Source organism: Sylvia atricapilla, chromosome 8 (assembly GCF_009819655.1).
Source record: "Sylvia atricapilla isolate bSylAtr1 chromosome 8, bSylAtr1.pri, whole genome shotgun sequence".
NCBI lineage: Eukaryota > Metazoa > Chordata > Aves > Passeriformes > Sylviidae > Sylvia > Sylvia atricapilla.
This window is the reverse complement of record NC_089147.1, coordinates 20844-47021: the sequence shown is the minus strand read 5'-3', so window position 1 is coordinate 47021 and position 26178 is coordinate 20844. Positions and strand designations below refer to the sequence as shown.

Here is a 26178-nt window from a genome sequence, read left to right as displayed (position 1 = left end):
GATCTGGCAGCAGGTAGGGAAGAGGAGCCTTGAGTTCTTCTATATCATAGTCTGTGTGCAAATTCTGGAAAATGGAGAGTGAGCATGAGGAAATTGTATTAAGATATTATAGGAAAAGAGGAGCTGGACTGGGGGAGTGGGCAAGGAAAGAAATATAGATGGAAAGTCATTGATACTTAATCAGTTTTCCTCCTTCCTCCTTTTGTTTTAACTTGCAGATATCTTTGATTTGCAGAAGGCATCTCAAAATGTTGTGTCGAGCTGCTCTGAGCCCTCTTGTCCGTCGCCCTGGATGGTGCTTTGTGTTACCGCCGCAAGCCGCCGCAGCCATTTCCCGCTTATGTATGTATGAGAGAAAGCACACGTTTTTAAAATGTTGGTCAGTATGTGTCTGGGCATGCCTATGCTCTTTCCTGTGTTGAAAGGAAAATCATCTCATTAACATAATTCAAAACTTACAACCCCTGAAGTGAGCTGTAGTTGAGGCTCTACTTTCTCAATGTTACTTTCTCCCTTAACTCAATAATATTCAGCTGGATGTCTGAGTTTGTGTATTTTTCATTCTGACATACGTTTCAAGGAAAAAAAAATCAGTTGTAAAAGTACTGCTGCTGTAAGAGTTCTTTATTTCAACCTCAAACATTCCTGGAAAACAAGATCTGATTATGTCAGCTCCCCCATCTGCATTTTCAGATGTCTTGAGTAGAGCAAAGGAAAAAAAAACCTCAAATTTACTTGGATTAAATTCAAGTGGAAAGATGCATGCAGGGAACTTGAGTGTACATACATAGGTGCTCTATGTAGTTCTTCCCTGAAAACCTTATTTAAGAGGACCATTCAGTGTCTGCTTGATTAGTGATCTAAAATACAAAAGGCGAGGATAGATAAACTCTACTAGATCAAGAGAGTAGCTGTTTACCATTGCATGCAAAATGCATTTCGCACTGGTCTGTGTATTAGCAGTTCTTTTTTATAAATTACTATATGAATTAGATGTTAAAATCTTGAAAATTCTAAACTTTTTATTTATGAGCTGCAGCTCTGTTACTTCTCTATTTGTAATATTTCTAAATATTCCTCATATTCTGAAGTCAGTAATTTTCACAGTGTTAACTATGAAAAGTTTATTCCCAAGTATTGACAGTATCCAGCAGTGGAGCAGCTCTTGTCACTTCATTAGTTGTGATCTAAAGCTGGAGTGATCATGTATCACAGGGATATTTTTTTTTCTCCACTGTTTTCTGTTTGTTCTCCACGGTTTTTTTTCTGTTCAGCTTGTGTATTTTGAAATTCTGCTTCTTTACTCCTGGAAGCCAGCCTTTGCAGGCTACACAGAAGGATCTGCAATACCAAATACTTAAGTATGTTTCATATGCATCCCTTTCTTTATTAAGGAAGTTAAGCTGTTGACACATATAGGATATAAAAATTGGAATGCCTTTAAGCCTACTTGTCCAAAACCTGGAGTGGATGGCTATGTCAGTTTCTCCCTAATTGCATGTGGAGCAAGTTAATGGGCTTGCATCTCCAGAAATGTTTTGCATGTGTAGTGTAGGAGCTGATTTCATATCTCAGTCCAATGTAAAATAACTAAAAAAGGTAGATTTATGCAGCCATAGAGCAAACTTAATGATTAGGACATTAGAGGGGATGAATTGAATTCTCTGCTTCTTCTAGAACTGTTGTCTTTTTCCTAAGAAAAGTAAAAGGTTTTTTCTCAGATACTAGTTATTTTAGAGTAGCTACCTTCTTGGAACCTTCTAAAGTCTGAAGCCAAGAGAACTGGAAATAAACTCCTTTCTAATTATACTGTGTAGGTTAGGCAAACACAAAATAGTAGTACTAAATAGTAAGGTGTAATGCTGGAAACAACAGTCAAATTGTACTCCTTTGCCCAGTCTTTCCTATGTATTGTAGACCTTATTTAGTCACAAGTATTCCTTGTGAAAATTTGGGCAAATGAAACTCCTGTCTAAATTCCATTTTCTGTTTTAAAATGTGACATGTTAGTGCAGCCTTCACTTAGGATTAGTCACTTAAACTTCTTCTGTGTGTATAATGAGTGAAAGATTTACTTAATTAAAGCATTGTTAAATTGGAAGGTGTTTTTTTAATGTAGCACTATGTTTATTCGTGTCTTTCTCCAGTAACACCAAGAACAGTCACTTTAACTTAAAAATGGATCTACTGTGTATTACAAAGCACCAAAATCAGAGGTACTGAATGTATTAAATATAATCGGGTAACTCTGACCATGGCATAGGATTCAGTTCACTGATTTGTAAAGAAGCCTCTGCAACTTCAGATGAAACATTGGTTAGGATTGACTAGAAAAGAATAGCTGGTTGTACGACTCTAGAGTGGTCACCTAGTCTCACAGCCTGATGCATTAGAACTGCCCAAAGCTAAAGCACACTATGGGCATTGTCCAAATGCCGCCTGAACATTGACAGGCTTGGAAGACAAACACACATTCAGGAGGCCTGTTCCAGGGCTTAATGTGTGTCTGTCATGCCCCTTCAATTCTCCCTAGTTGAGCAATGTGCAAAAATACCTGGCTTAGAGGTGTTGTAAAAGCTGTATTTCTTTTCTAACAGTCAGGCTTTCTGTGCTACTTCAGGCAGGAAAACTCTTAACTGTATCTAATGAAGCAAAACAAAGGAGATTGTTTTTAAAACTAGTCCTTGAGATGTGAGCTATACAGGCTATTGCCTTCTATTTCTTAGGGATGGTTAGTGCTGCTCAGATAGTCCTGTTTCTCACTGTTTTGGTGAATTGAAAGCTAGCTTCTCATTCTTAGCTACTGGCAAGTGTGTATTGTGAGGGGTTAAAAGTCTGAATGAAACACTTAAAACTGGGTTTTTTTTCTTTTCTTTCTTTATCCACAGATCTCCCCTGCCATAACCAAAGATTAAGGAATGAACCCATCCGCTTTTGGAGCAACATTCCATTTATCACAGTGCCACTCAGCCGTGCACATGGAAAATCATTTGCGCACCGCAGTGAGCTGAAGCATGCAAAACGGATTGTAGTAAAGCTGGGTAGTGCTGTTGTTACTCGAGGGGATGAGTGTGGCTTGGCTCTTGGGAGGCTGGCTTCTATTGTAGAGCAGGTAATTCTGTGACAACATTTGTGTTAACTTCAGGTACTCCGTGATTGTTGGATGCTACAGAAGATTGTAGTAAACCATCATAAAATATTGATACTCTGTAAAAGAGTGTGGTAGCCTTTCCCTTTACAGCCCCTTATGCTGCAGTACTATAAACCATGTAACTCAGTAAATTGTTTTTGAAGGTGTGGTGGGTTGATCCTGACTATCAGCTAACCATCCACACAGGTTCTTGTTTGCTCCCCTCACCTCTGCCCCACCACCAGTGGTATTGGGAAGAAAATGGGAAGAGCAGAAGTAAGAAAACTCATGGATTGAAATAAAGATAGTTTAATAAGTCAAGGACGGGGGGAAAGAAATCTATGATGGCAATCACTACCTCACACAAGCAAACCGATGCCCTCCTGCTAGTTCTTGAGTGGTGGCCACCTTGGAAGGCAACCTCCTGCGTTTTATTGTTCTGCAACTCTGTTACTGTGTGTGACATTATATGGTGTGAAAAGTCACTTTGGCCAGCTTAAAGTCAGCTGTCTCAAGTGTGTCCTCTCTGAACTTTGACCCCCAGCTGCTAGCCTACCTGCGGGGATGGGATATGGTGGAACAAGGAAAGCCTTGATGGCTGTGCAAGTGCTGCTCAGCATGGGGGAAAGATAAGGCTTTGATGCTGTGCAAGCACTGTTTAGCAATAGGCAAAACATTGGAATGTTATCAAAACTGTTTCAGAACTGAAATCCAGAACACAGTATCATACAGACCCATATAAAGAACGTTGCCTCCATCTTGGCCGAACCCAGTATAAAGGGAGAGATTTTCACAGTGAGGTTTTGTGCAATAAGTAAGACATGGCTGGGGCATTAATTGTCTCCAGTGGGAAGGTGGCACTGAAGTATGTGAACTCTGCAAAACAAGTCAACCCTTCTTGGTCACCTGAACATTTGCAGAGTTCCTCCAGAGAAAAGCCTGAAACCTCATTAATTATAGGAAAAACTGATGGGATCAAGTCTTCTTCTCCAAAATGAAAGGGTTATCTTGGTGAGCGCTGGTCATGTCCTTTCTGGGAAGTAAAGTTAATATATTAAATTCATGTAAGACATTTAGCTGTCAGGCTTTGAAAGAAATCTTGCTAGATACATGCAAGGAGGAAGTAATTGAAAACTTTATTATTGAGAGTTGGCCTCTTCACTTGCAGAATTCAAAGTTACTGTATAATGGTAGCTTTGGGAATGGATGGATTCAAGCATTTTTCTGTCACAAAAACTGGTATTGTGAAAAGGTTTATGAGAAGTTATAGATTGCATGCAGTCCTGGCGTAGCTCCCAAGTGGCTAGGAAGGTGTGCAGAAGTATCGTGATGCTTTACACATCCATGAAGAAATCAAAATGCTTGTGTTAGCAGGAACTGGTGAGCATAAGGCTGTAGTAGCCAGGACTGTCTTGTTCTCACTGATCATATGCCAGGCCCTATTTCTTATTTCCTTTACTTACAGGTCTCAATGCTGCAAAATCAGGGCCGAGAGATGATGATTGTCACCAGTGGGGCTGTAGCTTTTGGAAAGCAGCGGTTGCGTCATGAGATCTTGCTTTCTCAGAGTGTGAGGCAAGCACTTCATTCAGGCCAGAGTCAGCTGAAAGATATGGTGAGAGGCTGGTGGCACTGCTGCTTTTCCTTGAGTGTTGGGTACTGCCTGTTCAAGTCACTGCCTGACAGCTGCTCTTTGTCTTTGTAGGCTATTCCAGTCTTGGAGGCCCGAGCCTGTGCAGCAGCTGGGCAGAGTGGACTAATGGCTCTGTATGAGGCCATGTTTACACAGTACAGCATCTGTGCAGCTCAAGTAAGGCATTCCTTTTTTCCGAGACTGACTTGCTGTTTTGGAGTTTACTATTGTCACATAAATGGTGGCTTATGCAAGAGTGCCTTGCTAAATATTTCTGAAACGGAGTTATCTATTGTCAAGATAAAATTAATATTCTTTTTCTCTTTGGAGTTCAGGTGTGTCCTGCTCTTTTATAGCAGGGAGACTCTGTTAAGATCTCTTCACAAAAGCTGAAGTTGGTGGTCCAAAATGAGGGTTTAAAAACCGCAAGTGACTAAACTGCGACACTTTCTGTAAAGATGATGGAAGTGCATATCCACACTTCAGATTTTGCTGTGTGTCTGCTCTTTGAACCTTCCCAGCTTGTGGGTGATGGTATCCCTGGCCTGGGTATTATACTGAAGGCTGCGACTGTATCAGCTGAACTACACTAAGCAGACTTGCTTATCTTAGATACTCTGAAAATACAGAATTGCTTTAACTGTAAGGCCTTATTTGTATAGATGCTTGTAAAGAATTTAGGAGCCTAGTATGGAGTCTTCTTGGAGGAACTTCTTACTGTAATATGATTGAGCAAATATACTCAAATTGTTTATAATGTAGCTAAAAATCACTATAGGTTGTGCTGGATTGTAATCTTGTTCAAATCTGTAGATAACTATCATTCCGTTGATATAAAAGAATTCATTGCCCATGCCAAAAATCTTAGCATACACATTGGTTCCAAGCGCTGTGGTACATTTGAGTGGTGGAATTGTTTGCTTAGTTCTCAAGCAGAGTGAAAACAAGAAAAAAATTCTCTCCAGAGCAGACACTTAGAGTATTTTTTGTCTTAAAATACCAAAAGAACGGGGTGCTATCTGCATGCAGGAGGCAAGATTGTTTCAGAAGAGCAAGTGAATTCTAGTGAGTGGAAGAAAAGCCTTGATATAAAGCATCCCTTCTGTTTGCTGCAAGTAGGAGCGTTAAAGTGGGAGGAAAAACTGGGAAGGCAGTGTCTTGAGCAATCTATTGAAATCGTCTAGGGTCTTAGTAGTTATCATGAGCATCGACATTCTGATTACGATATTTTTTTCCAAGTTCATTTTTAGAGTGTGTGACCTACCAGCTTGAGATAGGCTATTACAGGCTTCAGTGGCATAAACCTGATAATATTGTGGAAAGAACATTTCTCACTTGTATTCTATATCTTTTAAATGTGGCTTTTGTTTCTTTAGTGACCCAAAAGGCATGGCTGTTCCGTTATGTTAATACATAAGTTGATATGATGTTCTCATAGGAAAGATTATCGTTACGATTCAGGACGGCTCGTGTAACAACACGTACAACTCCGATTTCTTCAGAGGGCTTAGTGCAAAGTTTATTGAGAGACAGATTTTTTTTTTTTTATACAGTGTTTTGGTACAATGAATAGGATTGGTCCTTTAGGGGCACTACCTTTTTGTAACCATCTCTACCAGTAAACAAGTTGGAAAAACACCAGGTGTCAGGAGGAGGAGAAGATCTACAGGGATTGTTTGGGGCTCCTCCTTATAGATTTTCCAGGCCAGACTGAGAGAGTTCTGTACTTGGTTTTCCCACAGGCTTCAAGCTTCTGCCTGGAGCCTAAGAATCCATTTTCTGACCACTGTCAATTCCCACAAAAGGTGGTAGGCTAAGTAGTTTCTTTCTTCCTTTTAGATTTTAGTCACCAATCTGGATTTCCACGATGAACAAAAGCGTCGCAACTTAAATGGAACATTACATGAGCTTTTAAGGATGAATATTGTCCCTATAATTAACACTAACGATGCAGTTGTTCCACCTCCAGAGCCAAACAGTGATCTCCAGGGGGTAAATGTGGGTAAAGTATTGCAAGGAGGGCGGGGGCCTGCTTGTGGATGGTGCAGTGCTAATGTGTACTTGTCTGATGGCATAACCGGGGACCTCTGAAGTCTACATCAGAGAAACAAAAATACAGAATTAGTACATGGACAGAGGGTACTGGAAGACTGTGTTGACTTGTCTGTATTTGGCGTGATACAGTGTTGTGGGGTGAAACCAGGGCAAATATTGTCTGCTTTACTAAAAGTAAGCATGCCTCTGTAGGTTGTCTAATCCAGCACCCCTTCTTAAAACAGTGTCAGTTAGTGCCTCTTGCCCTTTCAGTGGGCACTAAGATGGAGATGCAAGTACTGATGATTATGCTTGTCATTTGGATACCACTTCACTGAATCATATGTATGTTCATACCAAGATCACCTTTGAAGTTTCCAGTGGGTGTGAAAAAAATAGCTCAGAAGGACTTGTTAGTGCTGAGGTAGATTACTTTTTTATGTTGGCACCAAATATTTCTTAGTTCCTCACGCTATTCACTGCTTCTGATATGCATGTGTATTGCAGGTAATCAGTGTGAAGGATAATGACAGTCTGGCAGCACGACTGGCTGTGGAAATGAAAACTGATCTCCTGATTGTTCTTTCAGATGTGGAAGGTTTGTGAGTAATTTCTTTAATTTTTGGTTTTAGTGAAGCACATCAGACTGTCAAACCAACCTCTTTTCCTGTTTTACTAATTTCTTCAGTTCATCTCTTTTACAAGGACAATTGGAATGTACTACAGTAACTCCTTAAGGCCTATACCCAATGTTGATGCTGTGGCATAAGCCAAGCGCTGTCTGACACACTGTTGAATCTGAGTGGGTGAGAATGCATGTGAACCTGAGACCTGTTCCAGATCCCAGAACACCACATGTGCTATAGTACTTCTGCTAGCTTCTCAGAGTTGTATGACAGTCAGGAATAGTACACAGGATAAAAGCTATGTGTCCTGAATTAGGAGTATAAACCAAATACTATTCTGCACTAGTTTGTTTCTTCTGGCAGCAGGTTCTCTCTGAATTATCAGCGTATTGCAAATCCTGGTCATTACTTTCCAGATACCTGGCTCTAGCTAGCTTTTTCTTATGTAAGTTTCCCTTACTTATGGCTTACACACCTCTGGTCCTTCTGAGCTGTGCTGTTGTGACATAAGCCTGTCACCTACGGATGTTGAACTTCCTTTTCTAGAGTGAGGAGGGTAGTGGGCACAGTTTCAGATTAATGCAGTCCACACCACTGTAAGTCACATACTATTTTCATCTTCTCTAGATGGGTTTCTTTCAGTAGATCCTGGCCTTCAGCACATGCTTGGGGCCCTGAGGAGGAAAGAAGTGTCTTTCCATAAGCACAGTTTCTTTTAGCAGATGCAGCCAGGTTTCCTGATTACTTCTAGTCAAAATGACTGTCTCAGAACAACTTATAAAAGCAATAGTCAAAAGAGTTAAAAAAAACCAAAAAACAGCATACCTGTCGTCCAAGCTTATTCATTCATCGTGACAACTTGTTTATGGGAAGATGTTCTCCACTTCCCAAGCTATCAAGGGTTGGGTACAGATAGACCGCTCTCTAATTTGTTGTGGCAGTATTTGTGCACATAGAATTTCTGGAAGTGTAGTGGCAGAGTTGAAGTTTAATATATTAGGTCAACCAAAGTGTCATTCAATTCCAAGCATAGTGACATTAAATTACTTGATTTTAAAAAATGCTATATAAGAGAATGTCTCTGTAGTGTTGTGTTCCTTCATTTTCTTAAGAATTCAATAGTTACCCTTTTTACATGTTTCTGAATTGCCTGTTTTCTCACTGTGCAACCCACCATTTAAGAATATCATCTGAGTCTTTGGTGAGGAGGACTATTCTTTGCCCTTTCAGATGTGGGTTCCTGTATGTAAACCCTGATTTCAAACATTTAAAAACTGTCTCAGACCTCAACCCAATGTCATTACATCCTAACTTGCTTGCTGCTATGTAGCATGTGGGGTTTTACTTTCTTATTTTTTGAGCTTTCAACCAACCTGTACTTTTTGGGTCTGCCAGTTAAGAATTTTGTGCTTGCAGTCCCACAAAAAGAAGGGTTCAGTGGAAGTTTTCAATCCTATGAAGCAGAACACAGCTTTTTAGCCCCATGTTGGTTGGTTGGTTTGTTTGGGTGTGTATGTGTGTCTTTTGGTGGTTTTTTGTTTCTTTCTTTCTTTCTTCCCATGGGTGAGCTTTGGACATGAGGGTGTATGACTAATTTTTATTATTTATTTCAGGACTCTTTGACAGCCCTCCGGGGTCTGATGACGCAAAGCTTATTGACATATTCTACCCAGGAGACCAGCAGTCTGTAACATTTGGAACCAAATCCCGAGTGGGAATGGGTGGCATGGAAGCCAAGGTAGAAATATGGAATATTTGCTTCATAATCGGGAAGGAGAGGGAGCTACATGAGATGATTGTGCTTTGTGCTGCTGTTCAGATGGATCTTGGCAGACTGCGGGAATGGGCAGGCAGGAACCTTAGGAGTTCAATAAAAAGAAATGCTGAGTCTTATGCCTAGGGACAGTGGTATTGACTGGAGAATTGACTGCATCGAATGCAGGTTCAGTGAAAATGGTATAGGGGTCCTGGTAGACACCAAACGGAATGTACACCAGCAATTTGGCCTTCGGGCAAAGCAGGCCAACAGTGTCCTGGTTTGTATGGAAAAGAATACAGCCAGCAGGTCCGGGAAAATGATGATTTTCATCTACTCAGCTCTAGTGAAACATCTACTCAGGTGTAGTGAAACGACATCTGTACAGTTGTGTCTGGTTATAGACACTGCAGTACAGGAAGGACGTGGCAGGCTGCAGTGAAACCAAGAGAGAGCCATGAATATAGTAAAAGAATTGGAGCACTGTCACTCTAAGAGAGGCTGAGAGCTAGGATTGTTTACACCAGAAAAGAGAAGGTTTGGGTATAAGTAGCTGAAGAAAGGTTTTAAAGTGTCAGGGTCTGCAAATATATGCAGGGGACCTGATGGTTTGTTTTAAGAATCTCAGAGTGCAAAAGACACAGCAGGGGACAACTCAGTTTACTCCATAAAAAGTGCACCTTTATTTAGTGCCACCAAAAGGCAATAGTTGGGAGAGAAATAAAGAATAGTAAGAAAAGGGAGAGAAAGGGTAAGGGGATTATAGCTACCAACGTGGAGGGATGAGTCCTTGAGGCTGAGATGCCTATAGACACAATCTTCTCCAGTGGGGTGATCACAGAAGTGAGCGAGAGTCTCCAGGGTTTTATAGGTTGGTCAAGGCGGGGACCAAAGAGGGGCACAGAGCCAAAGCAGGAGCCACCTGTGTTGAGGCAAAATGTGGGGCCCAGAGCCAGAGCAGGAGCCACCTGTGTTGAGGTTGGGTGCTTAGGAGCAGGCTGCACACCGTTCTGGTAGGGACAGACCAGTTTGGGCAAGTAACCTTGGCTCAGTCCACTGTGACCAGTTCCATTGTTCCTGCACTCCGTTCTCATGGAGATGCAGACCAGTCCTCCGAGACTTGGCAAACATTCCAGCTCAGCCAGGCCAGGGCTCCTTTCAGAGTCTGGGGTCTCAGTCCTCAGTCATTGGAGACAGTCGTGAGGCATATCACATCCTTGGACAGACTCTGACGAGAAGGCAGAACCAGATTCTTATCAGTAGTATCCAGGCAACAGGCAAGAGGCCATGGGCACAGAATGAAATACCAGTGATTAAACTGAAATATAAGAATTTTACAGTGAGGTTGCTGAAGCGCTGGAGCAGGTTGCCAGGACAGCCTGTGGATTCTCTGTTTGGAGATGTTCAAAACCTGACTGGATGGTGTCTTGAGTAACTTGCTCTAGCTGACCTTGCTTTGAGCAGGCAGCTGGACTATGATTTCCAGGGATCCTTTCCAGCCTCAGCTATTCTTGGAGTACCATAAAATGGTATATAGGATCCTTTGGTTTTCTTTTAGGTCCATGTGAATTGAAAAAAGCAAGTTAAGAATTACACTCCAGTAGATTTTAAAAGGTGACATTTGGAACTGTATTTTAGTGTTTTAAATTGAAATAAGAGTCAATCCTCAATTCTTTCTTATTCAAAGAGTTTGGGAATCCCTGCCTCTTAAATCTGGTATGGTACCTCCCTCTCCTTTCTGAGTTTGTACAATGTACTGTTAGCTTTTGAAGGATATATTGGTGGAGACCAAGGTACTTTGGTTTTTGAGTGCGAGATTAGCAGAGGTGGGAGGGCTAATGGGTTTTAGTGCTGTGTGGAGTCAGGTGGTCTCAGTATTCATTGCTGTGGGTACATAAATATGGGTGTGTTGAGCAATTTCAGCATATGTCTTTCATGAGGCTGAATGATGCACTGCTGTAGTATTAATTGCTGCAGGTTTCTCTGGGACGTATATGGAAAGTTGTCTGTAAAAACCAAAGCAGATCTTGACTAAGTAGGAAAAGACCAAAGTAAAATTCTCCACTAGTTATGTTATTGATTATTGCCGTTTCTAAAGAATCAGGTTAGGTACACTCTTAGATATCAGAGCATGGACTGGAAGGTGGCAAAAGGAGGAGGCATTTCCAACTATGGGATGTACAAAGCTTATTCAGAAATGTCTTTCTCTTATCTGGCTTCTAGGATAGATTAAACAGTTTCAGGTATTGAAGGTAAAGCTGCCAAGGTCAGAGACTACTTTTATTGTAAAAGTAATAATCAGAGTTGCTTGGTGTCTTTTGAGCCACCTAGAGGCAACTCTTGATGCAGGTGTTCTAACAAAATTTTGCTACAGTTGAGAAGGTAGGTGACATTTTTTGAAAACTGTAGCATCAGTAATGGAAAACAGAGGCCCAAAGGACAAATCTCGATTTTCAGCATGAAATTTGAGCAATAATGAAGCAGCTGATAATTTTTTGGTAGCCAAGTTTGATGTGATAGGCCTATCTGACATTTGTGTCTCATAGTGAGACTGTAACACCAAATTGTAGAACCATAGTAATATCAAATTTTAGAACCATATTAGGAAAGCATAGAAGTGAGTAAGCAGAGAAGCTTTTGCAATTAAATAAATTACACATAATTAAATATAGAAGTGGATAATATTGCCCATACCTTGACTGGGGAAAGAAATAAAGGAGACCACTGGCAGTGGTTTCTCTTCAGCAGGTAGCATCTGGGATTTGAGAGAAATCGTGTTCTGATCAAAAATGTGCAAAGAGGCTAATCTTAGGACCAATCAGTGCACAGCAATTTCAAAGGACCCTCATTAATTATTAATCCTGATGTAAATTTAACATACTGTGGAAGGATTAAGCAAATGCCAGTCTTCCAACACTGAAGTTCAGAGATTCCCAAAGTGTGATGAATGCTCTTTGAAAGCATAAGCGATCAATCTGGACATCAGAGCAGACCAAGAAGTCTTGTTGAGAGTGGTGATTCAAATAACCAGTGAATCTCTTGCAACTGGCTCTGTCCTTTCCTGTAGGTGAAAGCAGCTCTGTGGGCCCTGCAAGGAGGCACTTCAGTAGTGATTGCAAATGGAACCCACCCAAAGATCTCAGGTCATGTCATCACAGATATTGTAGAAGGGAAAAAAGTTGGAACGTTTTTTTCAGAGGTAAAACCTGCAGGTGAGTACAGAGTTAATGTGTACCTTCAGAGTTGTAGAGATTTCCTGAAAAATGAAAGTTAAAATTTGTCTAGAGCTGTGCAATAACTGGGAAACCAACCTCTGCTTGCAAAATGGATTCTGAAAGGTAATTTCTAAAGTAGAGATATAAACTGCTGAATTCCCTGCTCTTCTTCCCTCCAGCTGATAAACTGGTGCATCACACTTTCATTTGAAGAACACAATGAGTAGAGTAGAAGTTTTACATTTTGTAGTCTTAAGAAATACCATCAAGTATCCATGATTTCAGTGCGAAAATACGGATATAGAATGTGCTACTGAACTGAGGTAGTGTTTAGGTTTATTTTGTATCATTTGTTTCTTTTACAACTCAGTCTTCTGGTACAGTAGCTAGGAATGTTTTCCTGCCACTACATTGCTGGGGCTGTGTAATAATTGCTGGATAAAATTGGACCAAAGATCCATGACCTTAGCAGAATAGATACTGGAGTGGTACTTGGGACTTACACTTCAAGCCAAGTGAATTTCTTTGTGTATAGTAATCCATAATGGATTTCTTGTATAAATATGTCAAATCATCTTTTAAATGCACTCGGTGTCACTGTGCTTAAGTGCCTTTTTGTTTAGTCCCACTATAAGAAGTTGGTATCAGCAGTAAAGCTTTTAATCTTGTGATCCCATTCCAAGTCACGAATGTGGTAGGTAGCAAAAGTCCGTCCCCATGGACTGTTGTGGTGTTTACTCCAATAGTCTCTTTGTCTTCTGTCTTCGAAAACCCACACTTTGGAAATTCAAGTAACTTCTGGAAACCAATTATATCTGCTTACCTACATATTTTTTTCTCCAAGAACACTAAAAAATGCCATGTTTTGTAAAGTATGATACCGCTTCAAAAAGCAGGTTTAAGATGTCTTAAATTAGTTTAATTAATCCCACGTCCACAGGTTCTTTTCTTACACTTCCTACTATACTTCTCTATAATTTCTACTCTGGCAATTTCATGGGACTCTTCTTAGATGGAAGTTGGGTTCAAGTCACCTGGTTTACAGGCTATTTCAGGAGAGTTAAAAATAGCAGTTTTTCCACGAGCTACTTGTGAATTCTTTGCAGAAATGCTACCTGAACATGGTGACTTGAAAAGGAAATGCAGCATATTTTATATAATTTCGGTACCTTGCTTCTAAAATGCATTCAAAGACAGACAGAGGGAAAGTAATTTTTCTGCAAGTTGTTACTAGGGTTTTGGCTTCCACTGTTGTTTGTCTGTTCCCATTAATGCATTCCTCAGCTGGATACTTAAACTTTTCAAAGTTTCTCTCTTTTCTTTTAGTAGCCTATTATGTGCTAAAGACTTAGGTATCCTGTTGTCTTTTGCCCTTTGTCAAGTCTTTTTCATATGTGCTACACACTTGCTGTGACACAATCCTTGTGATGATTTTTTTATGTAGGAACCATAACAGTATTTTTGTGTCAAGTACAGACTTTTCTGTTGCAGTATACAAGATTTTTCCTATATTTGTTAAAAATTGTACCAGCCTTTGTGCTCTAAACAAAGAATTGAAAGACAAACGGGCTAGCGCTCACTTCTGCCTATGCTGTTACTTTGTCTGCATAGCATATTCTTGGTTTTTTTTGCAGGCCCTACTGTAGAACAGCAGGCTGAAATGGCTCGAGCTGGTGGCAGGACCTTGGCGGCTCTACAGCCTGAGCAGGTGACAGAACAATACGGCCAAATTGTTAATATTGTCCATGCGTGGCAAGTTTTACAACATAAATGGGCCCCTCGGGACAAGAATCTATTATTTCTGTGCCAGATCCATGGTTTATATTGTAGCTTGTTTAAAGATAAGAAAAGCAAAAAGATTGCATTCCTTGAGGCTGTGAAGTAATAATACGGGCTTTCATGTGGGGTTTATAAAAATTTTGATAGCATCAAGTACACACAGAAGTGAATTGTGATCAGAATTGCTGAAAAATTGACTGGAATAACTTGATCCGTTCACACCTGTGTGGAGTTTGGCATACAACATGTATACAAAAGTGGAGCTGTAGACAACTACTACTCTGCAACTGGGTCAGTCAGTATGATGTGGTAGAAGGTGCTCTTAAAGGAAGGACATGTGAGTTTGGTGAAGAAGATGGGCAAGAAAAGCAAGATAATAAAAAGCAACGTGAAGGCTGAAGCAGCGTCCAGTCTTCTTTTTCGACATGATGCAGGCTGGAAAAATCAGCTGGTCAAGTATCAGGAGAGTTAAGATAGTGAGACGATGCAGTCAGCATAAATGGACCATAGGGACTAAATGTCAAACAGCATGGACTTTGTGTAAGAAGTCAGTTCAGAGACTGTTTTCTCTTTCAGAGAGCAGAGATTATTTGTCGTCTTGCTGACTTACTAACAGACCAGAGAGAAGAAATTCTCTTGGCAAACAAAAAGGACTTAGAGGAGGCTGAAAATAAAGGTACTGTTTCAGATCCTTCCATGTAATACTATCATCTTGGACCTCTCTGGGCATCCAAGACAAATGAGTAGAATTAGAATCTTCTGTCACCTGGGATTGGGCAGTATGGCTGACACAGATTTTTGAACCCATGATTTTGGAAGCTTGTCAGTCTAAACAGCTGCAGCCCCTTCCATTGCATAAAACAGATGCCTTCTTAAGAGAAGATACTGAGGCAGTGCAAAACACCAAGTCCTGTATTGTAAAAAAAAAAAAAAAAAAAAAGAAAAAAAAAAAAAAGAATGGAATAAATATCTCTGTTATTGTCATGCATACAGTATTTTTTGGGCTGGTTAATGGAATGTTGGTTCCTGAAGGGAAGACTATCATCTCTGCACTTAAATTGGTGCTCACCAAAGCATCGGTTGTCTTCTGATTGAGGAAGGTTCTCTTTAGGTGGCTCAGATACAACCCATTCTTCTGTGTTAGACTGATTTTTTTCATTGAGAAGCTGGAATTGAGATGTGTTCATGTGGGCATAGCAAATAACATGAAAAGGACACGTCATGAGTTGTAATACTCTCTGGAAAGCACCATTGACCAGATTATTTGAGGGGACACTGCTGTTTAGCTGTTTGAAACTGTTCAGACTAGAGAATTCAAGTTGTTCTTGCCCAGTCTGCACAGAAACGCTATGCATGTGTCTGTGCTCTGGTGTTTCTGTGTGTAAGACAGAAAGATGAAATCACTGCCTGGACCTTCCAGAAATACTGCAAGGGTAGAAATTTGTAAGAATTCAGAAGAATTCAGTAAGAATGCCTTCAGTACATGAAATAGAACACACCTTATATTTCTGGGTGTTTGTGGTTTGTGCGGTTGCTTCATGTACAAAGCATTTAAACCACATTAATTGAAAATGTGGGTGAAATCGTTATCATATTTGAGGGGTTTTATTGTGACTAACAGACTTGATGTTGTGCATTTTTAATCTCAGGTAGGTTACTTGCTAGAATGTGGGAAATATCATAATTTTCCTTAGGTTCAGCACTCATTCAAGTCACTTCTGCTTGAGCCCAGGAAGACCAATCTATCTTCAGCAGAACTTTTTCTTTCTTTTAGGGAGATTAGCACTCCCTTTGTTAAAACGCCTAAGTCTGTCTACTTCAAAGCTGAACAGCTTGGCTATTGGTCTGCGTCAGATTGCAGCATCCTCGCAGGACAGCGTGGGCCGTGTAATTCGACGAACTCGAATAGCAAAAGACCTGGATTTGGAGCAAGTGACGGTGCCAATTGGTGTCCTTCTCGTGATCTTTGAATCTCGTCCTGACTGTCTTCCACAGGTTTGTAAGGAAGGTAGATTACACTGTTGGGTATTTCTGTTGGTGAGCAAGCAAGAGACTACAAAAAGTATTGTTTCAAAGGACTCTTGCTTGGATTCATTGACAATTGATTTTTTGGCATCCCTATTTTTTATGCAGAGATGTTCTCAGAACTTGCTTCTGCAGTGTTCAGTTAATCATTTGTCTTATGCCAGGAGTAAGGCAGGTATGTTAAGGGCAAATGCCTTCCTCTGCAGCACTTTGTGGAAGTGTTGCTGTAAGTAAATGCTGTTATAAAATTCATGAAATTATGGGTGCTGAACTAATGTTGCAGAGGCAACCTTGGTTTTACTTTCTAACTCCTAACTACTTTACTGAGCAACTGAAGTAGATTTTAAAATGAAAAGGAAAAAAACCCCTGATTAGCAACATTTCTTCCCACAATTAACATTAGGTGTCTAGGAAGCTTGATTGAGAAATTCTCTAATATACAAGCAGACGTTTGAATAGAAATTGATGGGTACAGCCACTTTAAGAGGATGTGAGGCTCAACCAGTGGACAGCTTTGTACTTCATGCCAGATTTTTATGAGTAGTTCCCATTTCACAGTGAAAAGGAGTATGCTGTAAGAAAAGTTCCTGTGAAAGGAGGAGGCACTAGTTCCCCTGACTTCCAGCTCTGTTACAGATAACCATTATGTTACTTTGTTGAATTTGCATCTGTCTTCCTGGACTTCAAACCAGGTCTCTTGCCTTGCATAGCTGATATCTTCCTCTTTCTTTTTGCTGTATCTTAAAACTTACACCAGACTACTCCTGCTGGCTTTCCTGCCCTGCCCTCCCTCCCCCTGCTTTGTTTTAGAGACTTAGGATGGCTTGTCTTGGTAGTTGCTTTGCGTCTTGCCAACCTCCTGTCCTCATACTCACATCAGGCTTCCTACTTGTCTTAGTTTGAAATACAGGTATGTGCTAGGGAAGGTAGGAGCTTCCCTTAGAATGGAGAATGTAAACCCCCTCCCTCCGAATGATTGTAATTTTGAAATTAAGGATTCTCAGGCAAGAATATGAGGGTAGGAATAACAGTTCTTTACTAGTACGTATAACAAGGCAAACAAACAGCAACAACTATGGCATTAACAACAAAACAGAAACCAAGAGCCTCGTGATGGCCGCCTCGGCCAAGACGGGAAGGGATGGAGGAGAGGCTTTGCTTCACAAAACCCTGGGGTAGTCTGATCCAGGTTCCCCTGCAGGACTCCGAGGAGCACTAAGCTGGAACTGCAGGAAAGAGCAGAAATCCCGGGCTGGAGATGTATCAGAAGCTCCGCGGCGGTAGCTGGAGCTGCAGGAGGTCCCAATAGGGCGAGGGGTGTGGGGCTACAGCGTAGCAAAGACCCAGGGCAGTGCCTGAGAAGCCGTGGGTGTGGGACAGCAGCGGCCCCGCTCCAGCAGGGTGGGGAAAGGCGAGCTGAGGATTCCCAGGCACACGAGCAGATGGTGGTAGGTCCCTAGGACTGGGCTCTCCGCAGTAAGCAGTGGCTTGACCCTCCTCCTTCCGATGCTGAGAGCAAGAGAGAACAGCTGCCCCCCAAACTCTGCGGTATCTTCTCCCTCCAAGAGAAACTGCCAGAGACCAAAAGAGGTGAAGCCGGGTGCTACACTCCTCTCCTTTGGCCACTTCTTTGTTTTTTCTTAAGTACCCATAAGTAACCAGTAGTTAGTTTCCTAGCAACTTATGGGAAAACCCCCAACACTGATGCAACTTTAGAGGACCATCTTTGATAGCTTTATGTTTGAATTGCATGATTTCTGTCTCATCCTGTGCCTGATCGTAGGAGGCTTTGATTGAGGAGCAGTTCTCTCCTCTTAGTTTACTACTGCATCTCATGCTTGTTTGGGTTAAGATTTAATAAGCTTCTCGTCAGTATATACAAACCGCATGTTTGCCTCTAATACTAACAGGGCGAAATTGCAAGCATCCTTCAAGAGACTGTTTTGTATAGATTCCATCAAATCCAGTTGTTGCTCTGAAATAGAGTCATGTTCTACTAGTCTTTGAGACTGAACCATTTTGAAACCCCTTACCTTGTGTTCTGCTTTTTGTTATTAATTATTAGAAGCCAATTCAAAATAAAAAGAATTCATTTAGCAATTTTTCTAAAATCAGATTGAAAGGCCACAATAAAATCGGACAACATTGATAGAATGCTGGGTGGGCAGAGTGACAGTAACAAAGGTACCATCCAACCTCGGCCACACACACTGGGTCTCAGCATACGGTTTTTACACAGTTTATTTATCCTGAGGCTAAGTCCATTGAGAGTCTAAATATTCATGTATCTCTTTATTTCCAAGCGAGGTTTTGAAAGGGGTTCCCTTAGGTATGAAAAGATGATTTGATAGTCTTCCCGGATTTCTCTTTTGGGGTGTTGATTTGATTATTCTCCGGATCCCCCACCCAGATTGATATCAGATGTCAAGCAGCCGTGAAGTGGAGGCCCATCCCTGATAAATGGGCCATCTCCAGTCCGGCATGTCATTTCTGTTGCAAATTTTGTGGTTTCACAGCTTGCACCACAGGTCTTGGAATCTTGGAGACGCCCTTGAGTAGCTTTTAATAGACCAAACTTTTTGATACGATATTATATACCCTAATTTATCCATTACATTTACCACACTTTTAATCACACAGATTTTTGGTTTTTCTGTCTTAGTTCTTGGTATTCTTTTCATTTTTTCAAGCCAGGTAAAAACCTTTCTTTTAGTCTTATGCCTGTTTACTTAAATAAGCTTATTTGTTTAGTTTTCCTTTGTGATACTGATCTGGCGGGGCAGATGCTTTAAAGGTACCTTTAAAATACAGTGAGATGGCTTTTTAATGTCTAGTTCTGTAAGCTAAAAAGACACACGATAGTTCTGTAAGGCAGACTTCCCAGACGGTTATTCTTCATTGAGTTTTTCTAAAGTGTTTCTTATTTTTTAATATTCTTTTCAAATGAGGTAGAATATCAAGTATTGTGATTAATATTACCCATTTGATACTGGAAGGGGAAAGATGTATCTGGCTGATGTATCCTGATTTTATGAATCAGGATCTAAAGTATGTCACCAAGCTAACTTCTTGTTATGTGTGAGCCTGGCTAATTTTGGCATCAGCATCTCAACAACATACAATAGATACTCTCTAATGAATGTAGGTTTGGTGATGATCTATACAGGTGATGATAATGATATGTATAATCTTTCCCAGAAGATAGTAATACAGCAAAATAACTTAAAGTAATGAGTTTGTTTATTCTAAAGGTTCTGGAGAGGAGGTGATTTCGTTTTCCAAAGGAGTGAATGCTTTCAAACTTTTTCTAAGTAGGTGGACAAATTGTGAGGCCATTGTCAATGAAGTTGAGATGAGGAATGCAAAAAAGGATACCAGAAAAAAAAGAAAAGAGTTTTGAAAGCAAGCTTTATGGCGTCTGACATACTCTTTAGTAGTAAAGAACACAAACCTCTTGCATTACTGGACTTAAATGGGTGCAGCCTGACACCTTAAACAGAAGGGCAGCAATATCTATCAGTTTCTTCTGGTGATAAACATGGAAGCAAAGATGATGCTGGGCCTATTGTCTCAATTTTTTTTTTTCTCCACACTTAGAGCAAGTGTTGTCTATTTATGACTGATGTTTTAGATGGCATGATGAAAATGTTTTTCCTGTTCATAGGAAGGACTTATTTGCCACTCTCTGCTGGAATGGTGTTAGGGACAAGTGTTCTTGCTCCTAAAATTATTTTCCTTGGGGTAATTGCCCACACATCTATCCAGTTCGTATAAACCCCTTTGTCCATAGTTTCCTCTGACTTCTTCACTCTAGTTTCCCCATGGCAATAGTGCCCTGAAAACTCAAGTTTGTTCCTGAAACTACCACATTTAATTTCTAGACTTAAATGTGCTGCTACTTGTAATGGATCTTCAGAGCCATGAAAAGGATAACTGTAGATTAATACTGAGTAAGTCAACTGAACAAAAAATCCTGTTTTTATTTTGTGGGTGTTATTCTGGCAGAAGAACCAGATTGCATTTAAGGTTTTCTTTCCCCCATGATAAACTCCTTTGACAGGTGTCTGCATTGGCCATAGCCAGTGGAAATGGCTTACTACTTAAAGGAGGGAAAGAGGCAGCACATAGCAATCAAATCCTTCATCATCTGACACAAGAAGCACTCTCTATTCACGGAGTCAGAGATGCAGTGCAGCTGGTAAGTACCTAGAGTTAAATCAACTATTTCTTTGCTATGGTATATATAAAAAGTGTGGGCACAGTTTGAGAGTTCAAACTGTAAATTCTTTGTATTGCAACTACCACAGGTGAATACAAGAGAGGAAGTAGAAGATCTCTGCCGTTTGGATAAGCTGATAGATCTCATCATTCCACGTGGTTCATCACAGCTAGTCAGGAATATCCAGAAAGCTGCTAAGGGAATTCCAGTGATGGGACACAGTGAAGGGATCTGTCATGTGTATGTTGACATGGATGCCAGTGTTGAGAAGGTCACACGAATAAGTAAGCTGTGGGAGGGTGACTTGAATTTCGTGGGTGTAATTGAACTTTAGAGTATGCATTGTAGTTACAGTAATTTATAATTTATATAATATCCAAAATCTTTGTTGTAAATGTTATGTAACCAATTATCTACTCTTAAACCTCAGTCAGAGACTCAAAGTGTGAATATCCTGCTGCCTGTAATGCTCTGGAAACTCTCTTAATTCATCGAGACTTGCTGAGAACGCCATTGTTTGATCAGATCATAGACATGTTGAGAGTAGAACAGGTTAGTCACTCATGCTTGTGTTTTGTTTTGTGGGATTTGTCTGGGTTTTTTTGCTAAAACTTTAGAAGCATTTGGTCTGGCTGGTGTAGCCATGTTTATGTGGCGTAACCTTTCAGTTACCCATATGTATCTTTGTACATGTCAATGAACTTTGCTTCTCCACACAGCGTCAAGTGTTTCTCTAGAAATTATCTGAAAGCAGCTTATTCGTGACAGCTACAGGCTGTTACTGGGATACCTTTGCTATATACTTCCTTGTATATAGCAAAAATAATCTGCCATAAAAGCATATACACAACCCTTTCAAATTTGGCCAGATGCAAAGCCTCGTCTTCCTGAATCTATTCATTTAGCTTCTTACCCAAGTGAATTCCTTTCCTGATTTCATCCTTCCTGAACTTGCTTCATACATGTATTTTTAAAAATTTGCTTCTTGCATGCCCTTTATTCCCACCAATTTTCCCTCCTGGTATGTGAAAGGATATCAAAAGGCTAGCAATGTTTTTTTCAGTAAAGGTAGCAGAGATGCATCAAGAAGAAATATCCATGAAGTAGTATGGATTGCGTGTAAATCAAGGGTTTTCACACAGCACCACTGTGTATTTGACAAATAGAGTGCATAGGCAGTGATTAATGCAGGATAGAGAGGTCATAGATTTTGATGATGTTAAAAGGGTTATAGTAAAAGAAGCTGATAAGTACTCAAGGAGCAAGTTCTCAGTGTTTAGGGCTTTTTAAGGTCTTGTTTAGTTGTTTATTGGGAAGGGTAGAGGGCAAGGTAGATGTCTTTATTTTGGATGGGAGGAATATGAATACTAGTGCATTTCCACCTTCTACAGTGGGGAGGGTATTATCTCTGTCTAATCTGACCTGACAACAAGAAACATGCAAATATTGTGCAGGATTGTGCAATTAAAGTAATTTATAATCGCACAAGTAAATGCTGGTTTTCAGGTGTTGTCTTAAAAGCCTTATATTTACTAGACTTATGCCTTATTTCCCATTTATGCTTGTCTTGACAAAATGTCTTGTGTTTCATTTGCATGGAATTTCTATGCTGCATCTGCTCTAAATTATCTCTCATTGTTTAGATGTTTTGGCAGAGGTTGATAATGTGTTAAAATCTTCTTTGTAAGAAAGGGAAAAATATCTGTGTCAGTTTATTGGGTTGGGACCCAGTAACTCCTTTGCATTTGCGAAGTGCTTCAGACAGGGCTGGTATCAATTTATAAAGTAAAAGGATAAAAGTCATTCAAGATTTTAAGACGTCTGTAGGTGCAAATTTGGAAGCATTCCTTTCATTATTCTCTGCATTGCAGTTGCTGTCTTGAAACAAAGGCTGGCATCACTATCTTAGCTGTTTTCCTAGCAGTGCTGTACTGGCCTTTTCTGCCTGGTGACTGATACAAATGCTTTAAATAACTTCAGTTGAGTCCTGAATTAGGAGCTTGTCATGGTAGGTAGCCAACCTAGCATGTCAGTTATTGTACCTTGTAGTTAATTCACTTAATGTGCCAAGTTTCCCAAAGTATAGGTATTTTTTCCTTACACTGCTTGCATGTTGTGGATTAACTTCACTCGGTGGCTAAGCGCCATCCAGCTGCCTGCTTACTCTCTCCTGCTCCAAGTGGGACAGGAGGAGAAAATTAGAGCAAAAGCAAGGAACATTGTCATTTGAAAGTTAGCTTGATAAGTCAAGGAAAGAGGAAGAAGAAAGGGGACAAAGAGGAGAAAACAACCCAATAAAAAAGTAAACTCCAAAACAAAACTAAAAACTCACCAGTCCCCCAAAATACCCACAAGATAAAGGTACTTACTGTCTGTCACAAAAAAATCAATGCCCAGCCAGTCTCTTGAGCAATGCCTACCTTCTTCAAAAACCCCCTCCCCTGCACTTGTATTGCTGCACATGACATTATATGGCATGGAACACCCCTTTGGTCAGTTCTGGTCAGCTGTTGGCTGTGTCACCTCCCAACTTCCTGCACACTCCTAATCTTCTTGCTAGGGGCACAACGATAGAGCAGGGGGCAAGAGTGAACCACGATGCTGTGCAAGCTCTGTTCAGCAGCAGCCAAAACATTGGTGTATTTTTAACATTGTTTTTGTCAGAAGTCCAAAACACAGCACCATAGGGACAGCTGTCCATCCCATATTGAGTGTTAGAAGCTACACTTTCACCTGAAAGGCTCTGGTATGGTCAGTAGCCACAAACAAAATGTTTCTGGTGTTGCAGGTGAAGATACATGCTGGACCAAAGTTTGCATCTTACTTGACATTCAGTCCTTCAGAAGTGAAATCTCTGCGTACAGAATATGGGGACCTGGAGTGCTGCATTGAGGTGGTGGACAGTGTTCAAGAGGCTATTGAACATATCCACAAGTATGGAAGTTCCCATACGGATGTTATTATCACAGAGAATGGTTAGTGACCAGGCTCCTTCTTTAAGCTGCTGTTTTGATTGCACTGCTAATTCCTGGTGTTAGTGCAACTAACTACATTGTAGTAGTTTGTCTCGTGGGTCTCTGCCAGTTCAAAACCTTACTTAGAACTGTGCCAAGACAAAGGTTGACTCTCCAACCAAACCAAGCCCAGAACTTCTGAGAATCAGCTGCACTTAGGGTCATGTTGCTCTGCAGCTGGCCAGCGTGAGTCAAGTAGACTTCTGTTTCTGTACCTCTTGCTGAGCTTAAACGCATGTCACTAAAAGGTATGCATTTGATACTATAACCACTGTCTCAGGACCTGGTGAACTAGTGATTTACACTGGAAAGAGAGTTGCTCTTGAATGTCTGTCTTGTTGCTTAGGGCTACTGGCCTCCAAGTTCACACCTTGCATGTGGCATCTCTGCATTGTAGTTCTCAAATATTACCTGCAATAGCACTTGAGTTTAGGATTTCTCAGTATTTGGAACCATTCCATGTTTGAGACTAACAGAGAGCTGACTATATCTTAACTTATCAGTTTGAATGACAAATGCTGTTTGGGGCAGGTATTCTTTCTCCTTGGTCATGCAACTAAATCTCTCTGACTAAACTGAAGGGAGTTAGACTTGCTTTTGGCTTTCTTCTAATCTTTGCGAGCTTCTTCTCAGATTTCAGTTGTTGTGTCTACTTGATAAGCATACTGTGAAGAAGGTAAAAATGAGTGTGGCTTAGTCCAGACTGTTTAAGTACTGTCTGATAAGGTTGCATGTTAAAGTTGTGTTGTTACATATGTTACTGTTCTATGCTGTGTTTATGGGAATACATGATCATTCGGTAGGTAATGGATTTTATTTTTGTCTCTGCCTCTTTCCCAGAGAAAACAGCAGAGTTCTTCCTCCAGCATGTGGACAGCGCTTGTGTTTTCTGGAATGCCAGTACCCGATTCTCTGATGGCTACAGGTTTGGACTTGGTAAGAGGGAAGACACTGCAGGGTTGTGACTGCAGAATTTTTTGGTGTGTGAAAAGTGTGACAGGATGAACCCTGAAACACAGAATTAGTCTCTTATCTTACTGTCTAATAAAAGGTTTTCAGGAAAGGTACTTTACAAAAGTTGAAGCCTAGAAAATTCATTCATATAAAGATGTTTTGGATCCTTTGAAGCTCTATTCAGTTGCAATAAAGTATGCTACATGCATATAGTGATAGAACAATGCAATACAGGATATGAAACTGCTGAACAGCTTTCCTTTTGTTTCTTTTTCTAATGATGCTGTAAAGAATGCAATGCTCCAACCATGCTAGGCAGGTTGAGATCCTGTCCAGTGTGCCAGTCCTGCAGTGTTAAGGAATGAAGGGCAGGAACCAGAGTACCAACTGATTAAATAAACAGGTGCACCTACTGTGAATTGCAGAAGACAAGGGAAACATTCCTTGATGAGGCAGAAAATCAGAAGTCTCCACTACATGCTGTTACTATGTCAGCTGGAACAGTGTTCCATGTGACTAAAAATTGCAGTTAAAGTCTTCCAACGGTATCTCCTCAATGTGATAAAAAAAGGACATTAAGTTCATAATCTTTACTAGTTTAGCTTTTTTTCTTTTTTAAATGATTATGCCTTTAGATCAGTTTAAGAGCAATATAAGAGATACCTCTCTCTCTCTTTTGCATCTTTCTTTCTGAAAGTTACTGTAGCAGCCAGAAGTATGAACATTACAATTTATAATGTAATAGTTGATCTCCTCAAGCTTCTCTATCTATCTATGCCAGGTAAATGGAACTGGCATTTGGAGAGGAGCAGAGAATGGCAGGTCCCTGAAAGGCAGGCAGCTTTTTTACTTAGAGGTGCAAAAACATTTAATATGAAGTAAACATCATCGGAGGATTAACTACCTTTATCTTGGGTTTTTCCTACAGGTGCTGAAGTGGGAATTAGTACTTCCCGTATCCATGCACGCGGACCAGTGGGAATTGAAGGACTCTTAACTACGAAGTGGTTGCTGAGGGGGGACAATCATGTTGTTTCTGACTTTTCAGAGCATGGAAGCATGAAGTATCTTCATGAAAGCCTCCCTCTTCCTCAGAGAAATGCCAGCTAAAAACACTAGGGAGGAAACCCAGGGGTATAATTATTTTCTGAAGATGTCCAGGCTTCAGGATAATCTCTGGTGAAGGAGTTTGTTTTTCAGATTCGTCAATCTTCAGAAACATTGTCCTTGGTCATTTTGCAGTACAGTGAATGCAAAATGATCCCGTCAGTGAGAATCCCTTCCCCCCCACCCCCTTTCTGTTTCCTTAGACAGTATCTGCAAACTGACCTCACTTCTCCCAAAGAAAGATTTTTTCAAATCATACAGGTAACATTAGGAAGGATTTCAGTATCAACTACATTCCTTTTTTATCCCAGTGCTCCCTGTAGCAAATATGGTGGTGGAGCTTAATTTTTATTTCCTAAGTTTTATTTTATACAAGTATCTGTTCTGGAGAGCACACTCAGCAGTTTTGGTTTTGAGGTTTTTTTCCTTCAGTTTTAGGATCCTGGCATCTCTTGAGAGCCAGAAAGCTTCATGCTTAATTTCTTTGTATTTCATCAGTCTGGAAATAGGGGACAGATGTTACAAATGTATAGTAAGCTTTTGACCAAAAACCTTTTATATCTAATTCTTTGTATTGTTGACTATTGTAGATAAATAACATAATTGTCTGCTACATTAATTTTGTTACTTATTTGTATCAAAAGCTTATTTTTCTTCGGTTTTATATAAAACGTACTCCAACAGCA

General features: G+C 40.4%; 1 protein-coding gene across 2 annotated transcripts; it reads left to right on the top strand.

The window, feature by feature from the left end:
- Nucleotides 1-220: 220 nt before the first annotated feature.
- On the top strand, nucleotides 221-26178 carry ALDH18A1 (aldehyde dehydrogenase 18 family member A1). 2 transcript variants are annotated; one of them, XM_066323365.1, is made up of 17 exons: nucleotides 221-342; nucleotides 2889-3112; nucleotides 4596-4745; nucleotides 4836-4940; nucleotides 6603-6755; nucleotides 7305-7395; nucleotides 9037-9161; nucleotides 12247-12391; nucleotides 14029-14102; nucleotides 14750-14849; nucleotides 15948-16168; nucleotides 20259-20396; nucleotides 20506-20701; nucleotides 20848-20969; nucleotides 23206-23392; nucleotides 24272-24367; nucleotides 25314-26178. In XM_066323365.1, exons 1-17 carry the CDS (start codon nucleotides 249-251, stop codon nucleotides 25493-25495), a joined length of 2403 nt encoding a protein of 800 aa, XP_066179462.1. In that variant the 5' UTR covers nucleotides 221-248; the 3' UTR covers nucleotides 25496-26178. The 2 variants fall into 2 exon arrangements, with proteins under 2 accessions (XP_066179462.1, XP_066179461.1); XM_066323364.1 differs by having other exon boundaries at nucleotides 6603-6761.